The sequence below is a fragment of the Protopterus annectens genome, chromosome 4.part0 (assembly GCF_019279795.1).
Source record: "Protopterus annectens isolate FY-2018-M chromosome 4.part0, PAN1.0, whole genome shotgun sequence".
Lineage (NCBI taxonomy): Eukaryota > Metazoa > Chordata > Ceratodontiformes > Protopteridae > Protopterus > Protopterus annectens.
Window position 1 is genome coordinate 1,461,316,999 of NC_056733.1, and position 8,977 is coordinate 1,461,325,975.

Consider the following 8,977-nt stretch of genomic DNA (forward strand, 5'->3'; position numbering starts at 1 on the left):
GCTCTACAGTCTTATAGCATTAAAGTGCCTGATATGTCATACTGGTTGCAAGATCCCCCTACTAATCTACAGTTGTGTAAATATATCCTTATATCCTACTGCTTGTGAAATCATAGGAGGTATTTGTGTAGTAGTAGGTGTCAAGCCCATATTTTGACTGAACCCAGACTGTCTGTTAGTGTGGTAATCCATGACATTTGTTATGTAGCTAGGAGCAGTGCCTTAAAATGTCAGGAAGGAATGCATTATGCACACCTCAGTTTTGATCCTTTGGTTTAGAAAGTGTGGGACCACTTACACATTTACATATCATTCCACTTAAAAATTAAGGGATGAGCCAGCATTTGCTATCCCACCGCATACAGCCGTTTCACTTTTTAACACATGCTGGTGGATGGGCTTTTAATATCCTGGGTTTGATTCTGTCAGTCTCCATTTGCTTACTATATGTCTGAGCAGCTCAACCAGTGCACTGCACCTGGGTCATCTATGAAAAGAAGCATGTGTGCCAAGTGTATTTACTTGAATAGCAAATAAACAATAGTGTGGTGACGAACTGTTTTGATCATCTACCTCTAGCTTCCTGCAATTTGTAACACGCCTCCAACGAGAGGGCAGCGCAGAGAAAAGACTTGCAAACGGGTCATGCTAAGGTAGCAATAAACTTCTTTTCGGCATGCGTCCATCTGCATGATAAAAGAAATCACATAACGAGCAGTGAAGAGTGCTAATAGTACGACCCTAACTAAATTAGAACAGACAGGACAGCATGGAAACCCTTCTGCTATATGGAAAGTACTGTGTACACTGCTTTGCTATGTGCACATTAGAAATACAGTATTGGTTGGAAAACTGCTGCCTGCTATGTCAGTTCAGCCACTATGTGGCACAGTTGATAGGCTACCACCGAAAAAAATATATAAGGAATAGATGAATGACAATTCACTTACATTACCGCTGCAGCTGCAACAAAATCAAAGTATTGAGTTTTAAGTGGGTAAAGTTTGCATAAATTGTACAATGTCGAGTTAGAAAACCCGGTGTCGGTCAGCATGTAACTGGTTAACTTATTCACTAATCGTCTGACAGGAGCAGGAGGAATAACTCGGGGTGGGATCTCACCGAGGCCTTCTTTCTAAAGATACAATGTTGTGGGTATGATAGAGTCTATAGCTTCGAAGTTTTTTTTTTTTTTTTTTTGAAAACCGTATAATGTAATTTGCTGTAATTGCTTCACATGTGACAAAACAGTAGAAGTTATTGGGGCCGAGATGTACTACTGCTGGGATTCCAAGGGCTTCCTTTAGGGAGACCTTTGGAGTCAATGTGCTCAGCGCTACAAATAAATAAAATAACATTAACCAAACAGTGTTATCAGTGTTAATTCCATTGATTCACCATGCATGTATTGTAACTGCATTCGCAATTTTTTGTGTGACCTAAATCTGAAATGCCCCTAGCAGTGAGTGATCCCGCACAGTGATTACAGTGTAGCAAAGAGCAACCCGTCTGAAACGGGACATATTTTGCCTGTAGGTGGCAAAAAACAATGAAAAGAAGGGGGGACTTCTACTTCAGAACGTTAGTAGAAAAAAATGATATACAATGTTTGCAGTTAAGGCCACACGCTTGTTCACCCAGTAAGAGTGAGTAGCATTTAGTTGGCAGCAGTGTGATCAGACAAAACGTCTGATAATCATACTTATTACTTTATTACACAATGAATGTTTTAAATTGTCTAGACTTGATTAAAACAATAGTAAAATTGTACAGTAGATGCGGCTGCTGACGTTAAAGTGTGAGGAAGGTGAAGCCACAGTACGGTGGCAGGCTTAATGTAATTCACGTTGATTTGATTTATGCATGCTATTTTGTTAATATGATTTTTTTATCTTCTAGATACAACGGCAGAGATAACCGGTGTGGCTTTGTTTTGGGAATGCATACTTTGCTAAGAGTAAGGCAGGACGTTTGGATGACCCTTTCGCCTGAACTACCAGTACCTGCAACAGAGACGTCCTTGGATGACAGCGTTGTGGATAAGTGAGTGCAGGTTTTCTCTGATACACTGTATGAGTTGCTACGCGAATAACAAGGAAGAGGAGTCCTGGGGGTAGAGAGAGAAAGAGACTCCATTTTGGTAGCCAGTATGAAGTGTACCTCATAGGGTAACAAAGGTACACCCTACCCCTTCCATCATGAAACGGGACTTTAACTACCATATGTTAACAGCAGTCATGATGGTAGTTTTTCCAGCATGGGCACTATCTGTTCCCACCTAAACTTTCAGAGTGATTGCAGCCACATCAGTATTTATCAGTAAATAAATAAGTGAGCAAGGATTACCAGGTCTTGTCACCTAAGATGGAGGAAGTGACGCTTTTGCAGTTAGTGAAAGGTAACTGGCGCGGTTCATATAGGCAAAAGCCAAACTGGTGGCTCTTGTCTGAGAGTGGAAGTCATTTTTTTATGTATTTATTAATACAAAGAATCAACCCTAACAAAAATCTGACACATAATGCAGTCTGTGAGGCCGGAAGTTTGAAACTTGATAGGGACAGACTAGGTCTATTAGGGTGAACAGCAGGGGGTTACGTGTTACACAGATGGTAAGGTAAAGGGTGGCCTGCACTGAATGTTTGTGTATAGAGACACGGGAGCGTGCGGCGCCGATTGGGGGAAGGGCACGCCGCTGTGTCGGTGAGAAGACGCTGATTGGGCTGTGTTAATCGTTTCTCGGACAGACAGCGCGAGCTGTTCCAGTTTTTAGTAGAAGTACAACCCCAAGGGTTGCAAGGGTTGTTCAGTAGATTGGCACGTAGAACGATTTTTTTAATCATAAAATTAGAAATATTTATTTGTTTTTATATTATTCCTAGACAGTACCATGCAGCACCCCCTCCCCTTCAGAAACTTTCCACTACTTCAGGTTTGCAGCAGCACTATACTGGCTTTCTTGTCTGTCTAGGCCATCAGGAAGGGGCCGTAGACGGAGGGAGGGGGCGAATGAGAGGTCTGGAATGACCGCGTATAAGGTGATTTGTTTTCCCTTTTCTATTATTTTTAGATTTTGGGTTTAACATGACATGTGGATGGTTGGCTGGGTTTTGGGGCCTAGTTGTGTGACCAGCATACTGCTTGGCACAGCTCTTATTGCCATCATGTAACCAGACATTATACTGTATTCATCTTCTCTCGCCATAGCGAGGCAAGTGATTTATTTATGTATGTATGTATTCATCACTGCCTTCCTGTTCGTGAGCACCCGAAATCGGGTGAGCCAGGGTCAGCTGTACGTGGCTGGGGTCTGGGGATGATGGAGAAGGAGGAGAAGAAAGTTTTAGAGACGCCCCCTTGTTAATGTCAGACCCGTTTTTTTCTATTCCTTATTGGGGGTTGCTTGTGGAAGCATTGGTGGATGATGATCCTAAGAGCAGCCATGTTTGCTGTTTTTTTTGGGGGTTTACACTTTTCTCTGATGATATTGCTTAGTGTTGGGGCATAGAGAGCTGTGGTGTGCTTAACACATTTTATGACTGTTTTAGGTTAAATAAATTGTGTGTGTGTAAGCTGTAGCTTTGATAAAGGAGCATTTATGGCAGTTGCCTGACGGCTGATTGTCAGGGAAGCAATGTTATTGTTAAACTGTTTCTTTGTTGTTGCAGTGCCTTTCTGAATGACGTGTGTAAGTTTCGCATGATTAAGGTTTTTTCATTTTGGGGGGTGGGGGTTACAGATGGAAGATTTTATACTACTAAATTAAAACGCTTTTTAATTGGAAACGTAAAGGGCAGATGGCTAAAACCTCAAATGCAAACTATAAAAAAGTTATGTGTAAATTCTGTATTAGATTATTTGCTGTCGTGATGATTGTAAGAACGTTTTCATCATCTTTAAAGTTCTTGTTAAGGCAGTTTATTTACATCTTTGGTTAATTTACATTTATGCAGATTCTGACATGTAACTTTTTTTTCTCTTGTAAGGTGATTGTTGAGCAGGATGGATCAATCCTGTAAGCCACCCCGAAAAAGTTGTTTGCCACCACTTTCCAGCTCATTGGATCCTGAAACGCCTAAAAGCAGTGGTGCTTCTTATGGGAACAGCCCCCAATTTTATTCTGAATCTGGTTGTAAACGGACTGTTCAGCAGTCATCCTTTCCATGTGGTGTTCCAAAAAAGTTCTGTGGTCAAGATCCTTCTTCTTGTTACATTCCACTTCGTAGACTGCAAGATTTAGCCTCCATGATTAAACGTTTGGATGTAAATGGTGCAACAGAGGGGAGTGAACCCCACACACAGCAAACTGTGTCAAGTTCTTCAGACTGCAGGCCTTCTCAGGTTAGTGATTCTTTGGAAATGGATAAGCCTGTATCACGCTCTAGCAGCAGTTCTGAGACCAGGCTTCGAAGCTCTCCAGAACTGAGGATAAAAATCATAAAGACTGTTCAGAATGGGAAATTGCTGTTCGAGTCTTCCATATGTGGGGAAAATTCAAGAGAGAGCACTGATAAGGGTGACCCACAATCCAGTACTGTAAAGCAAACTGATGCAAAGCACTGTGTTCAAAAAACAAGGAAAAAGGTAGAGTCATATGGACATGTCAGCTGCAGTCCAAGTACTGAAAAGAGTGTTCTATCTCAAAGTCCAGAAAGTGGACAAAAAAAGGGCAAAACCAGTAGTGTTGATAATTGTACAGTTACCGAATGTGTGCCATCATCCACCAGCTTATTAGATGTCACAGTAGACTGCAAAGCTGAGCAGAATTCCAGCATGGCAAATGCAAATATAACTGCTGGACTGCAGCAGTCCCCATTTACAGAAGATGGCAGTTTTGAATGTAAATCTGATATGGATCTTCTTGATAAAATAAACTTTCATTGCAAAGCACTGGAAGATCAAGTAGAGCTACAGAAGACCTCTACAGCTTCATCTGAAGTAAATATCGTGAGCCATTATTTTTTTCTTATGGTATTAAGTTTAATGCATTTTGTGGTGCAAAGGTTTTCACAGAAGGTATTTATAGGAATTACTACACTAAAATGCATGTTCTGACTTTATGGGATATTTATAAAGTCCTATTCTGTCAAATTCACATAGGTCATTGTCTGCTTCATTTTGGTGGTGGAGGGGTGTTAAGTGTAGGCAGTAAATTTAAAGGATATGGTTATCTTGGATCATTTATGCATGCAACAGGTGGTCATCGTAAGTGAACTGATAGCTGTTGAATGACTGACTCACACAAGTGGTATTGCAGTTGTCGTTTAGAAATCCTTACTTTGGAGTGGAGTGTTGAACCTATAAAGTAGATGTTTTGATTTTTTTTCCCCTATAGCCTACATTTTACCAAATGGTCTCTTCCTGCCCACTGGGTTACATTGGTTTTAGGCTATTGAAGTGCAGTGTCCTATGGCTTTATAGTTACTGTAGCAGCAGTGGTAGCAACCAAAGTTTGGCTGCCATCACCAGTTTCTCTGTACTTTTATTTTAATGGGGTTGCTTGTACTTGTGTGTGTGTGGTATGTGTGTGTGTGTGGTATGTGTGTGTGTGTGGTATGTGTGTGTGTGGTATGTGTGTGTGTGTGGTATGTGTGTGTGGTATGTGTGTGTGTGTGGTATGTGTGTGTGTGGTATGTGTGTGTGGTATGTGTGTGTGGTATGTGTGTGTGGTATGCGTGTGTGTGGTATGCGTGTGTGTGTGTGTGTGTGTGTATGTATGTATATATATATATATACATACATTGTGTGTGTGTGTATGTATGTATATATATGTGTGTGTATATATATATATATATATATATATATATATATATATATATATATATATATATCTATATGTATAATATATATATGTATATATATATATATATATATATATATATATATATATATATCTATATATGTGTGTGTGTATGTATGTGTATAATATATATATATATATATATATATATATATGTATGTATGTGTATATATATATATATATATATATATATATATGTATATATATGTATTTATAATATATATATATATATATATATATATATCTATGTGTGTGTGTGTATGTATGTATGTATGTATGTGTGTGTGTGTGTGTGTGTGTGTGTGTGTGTGTGTGTGTATATATATATATCATCTCGAAATACTGAAATGTTGAATTTCAGTATTTCGAGACTATAAAGCCGAATGTTTACAACAGAGAAAGTTCATAATCGTGAATTCAGATGTCTCTAATTTGTGGTTATGACCTTACGCTACGTAATGTCCGGAATTGTGTGTTGGTGCACGGTGCCGTGTGTGGATCTAGGTGTTATGTCAGGTAAGTGAGTGTTTTTGTAAGGGGTTTGAGTGGGAGTTAGAGTGTATGTGAGGGTGCTGATATGTTTGTATATGTGAGGGACTGGAGAATATGCGTGTGCGAGTTTGCTTTTGTTTCCTGTTTATGCAATCTTGGAGTTAGTATATATAAGTAGGGGGTGTGGGGGGTACAGCCCCCCAGATAGGGGAGTGCAGGGGAGCTTGCCCCCCTGCTTGTGTGTATGAGTTGTGTATGTGTGTAGTTTTGTTTGTCTATGTTGTGATGTGGGTATGTTAGTGTGTGTATGGTGTAGTGTGTGCGGTTCAAGTGTTTTGAATTTCGCAGTTTTGTTTAGGTGTTTTGTGGATTCAGTTTCAGATCTTGAGATACTGAAATTCGATATTTCAGTATTTCGGGATTGTGAAGTGAAATATTATATACAGTTACTATTTTTGTGTTTAGTCCCACTCTTTCCCCATGTAATTTAATGGAAAATAAACACACTAGTCTTTAGACTGGGACACTTGAAGCATGTTGTTCAGACTACTGCTTTAATTTGGTCAACTTGAACTTTACAATTCATAGCCCTTTTATTTACTGAAGTCATCAGGTTTGCTACAGGGAGTGCAAGGGTTTCTACAACTTTTCTTGTTGCTGACGCAGTGTCTGTCAAGCAGACCATCTAAACATCTAGTATTCATAGGCCTCCTTTTACTGACAACTCCCTCACCAGCTGATATTTTACATCATCCATTGTTTTACTTATTGACCTAGAAACTTTACATCACAGGCTGTGTTCTACATGAACTACAGAACGAACTGGCACCCCACCTAAGTACCATGTTCAATCATAGCCTCACCTCAGGCTTTGTGCCCACTGCATGATGCACAGCAACGGTTATCCCACTCCACAAAGGGGGAGCCTCCATGGACCCCGGGAACTACCGCCTCATTAGTCTGATGAGCCTGGTCTGCAAGGCTATTGAACGTATCGTCGTGGAACTTATAAACAATGACATTGGTAATCTCCAAACTCTGGACCCTACCCAGTTCAGGTTTGTAAAAGGCAGGGCATGTCTCCTAAACCTGATAGACTTCCTTTGAAGCGGTAGATGAGGGCAAGGTGATTCACATAGCCTATCTAGATCTTGCCAAGACTTTCTACACCATCCCCCACTCTGGAATTGTAGATAAACTTACTAAACTAGGTATAAATCCGTATGTCACAAGATGGGTTGCCAACTGGCTCAGTGACCGAACCCACATTGTGAAAGTAGTAGACTCTAAATCCAACTTCAGACCAGTGACAAGTGGAGTAGCACAGGGTTCACTCCTAGGTCCTCTCCTGTTTAGTATCTACTTCCCTGAAGTACAGGCTAACACAGAAGGTCTTTGGTTAACAAATTTCGCAGATGACTGCAAGCTAGGAGCCATAGTCAAAACACCTAACGATCCTACAAAAGGGTCCTCAATGAGACAGATGCCTGGTGTCAAAGCCATGGCCTCAAGCTCAATGCCAAAAAGTGCATTGTCATCCCTTTTGGTAAAAACTCTGTTCCCATAAACTACTGCATAGGCTCACCTCATTACAAAAGGTTTCTCATCCAGAAAAAAAGAGGTCATTATTCCCCCTCTACTCATCACCCATTAGACCCATTATAGAGTACAACGCCCGTTTTGGTATGTACCTCACAAGACATCTCCAACAACTGGAAAGGCCACAGAAATACCTCACAAAGAGGATTACCAGCCTCAAACAGATGCCCTACGCATACAGTCTCAAACTCCAGCTTTACTCTGTCGCATATCGCTTACTCGGAGGCGATCTCTGCCAAACATACAAAGCTATGTCAAACCCAGAGTTGTTGGACATGCTCCACGTAAAGAAATCCCAATGCTCTAGGGACCTAAACCTTGTCACCGCAATAAACAGAACATGGTGGAGGGATAGATTCCTGTCCCAGAGACTTCCCATACTATGGAACAAATTACCTATCTATATCAAACAAAGCTCCTCATTAGCACTCTTCAAGAAAAATTTTGATGATTGGATGGGAGATGGGAAATTCACCCTGGGGATCACTTCTGCGTCTCTGCTTGACAGGGCACAGGAAAATAATTTTCTTCGGTGGCAAAAGCCAGGGTACCATTTGGCTAGGCTTATATAGGCCCTAGGGCCAATAGCCAAGTACCTACCTATGAATCTACTGTATATTTAGTTTTCATCACAGACTGCAGGATTGAAAAATGCAGTCCTTGCTGTTGTGGAACAGCATATTGGTAATGAGTTTTGTTATTCTTTTGACCCAAGGAAAATTTGGTAATATGTGCAAATTAAAGTGTATTTTTGTGCATATGAAGACGTCCGACAGAGTAGAGCTGTGTGATGACATTTACAGATATTTTATTCTCTGTATTGGAAAGTCAGCCTAGTTTTGTTTCATGTGAAGAAAGTCCTGTTTACTGACCCTGGCCATGTAGTCTGCTGCTATTTTGATAAATAAAGCTCTGCTTAAGTATTGTTTACTGCTGCACTTTAGCACTATTCTCCACCTGTTTTTATTTTTTCTACCGTGGTGCTTTTTTAATTATCTGCAGTGTTTGCATTTGAATGAAGCATTCTGTTCCTTGTGTGTCTGTGTGTCTGTGTGTCTGTGTGTCTCTGTGTGTGTCTGTGTGTGTCTG

The 8,977-nt window shown here is 40.4% G+C and overlaps 1 protein-coding gene across 6 annotated transcripts in view; it reads left to right on the forward strand.

The window, feature by feature from the left end:
• Positions 1-974: 974 nt before the first annotated feature.
• The window catches only part of NSD1 (nuclear receptor binding SET domain protein 1), a 1,335,896-nt gene continuing 1,327,893 nt past the window's right edge, over positions 975-8,977 (forward strand). The window contains exons 1-3 of one of the 6 annotated variants that reach the window (XM_044069301.1): positions 975-1,155; positions 1,900-2,043; positions 3,984-4,935. In XM_044069301.1, coding sequence (XP_043925236.1) covers positions 4,000-4,935 — 936 coding nt within the window. In that variant the 5' untranslated portion in view covers positions 975-1,155; positions 1,900-2,043; positions 3,984-3,999. Of the gene's footprint in view, positions 1,156-1,510; positions 1,647-1,899; positions 2,044-2,315; positions 2,399-2,603; positions 3,036-3,459; positions 3,686-3,983; positions 4,936-8,977 lie in introns of those variants that run through there. The other 5 variants (XM_044069302.1, XM_044069304.1, XM_044069305.1 and 2 more) reach the window with 5 other exon arrangements.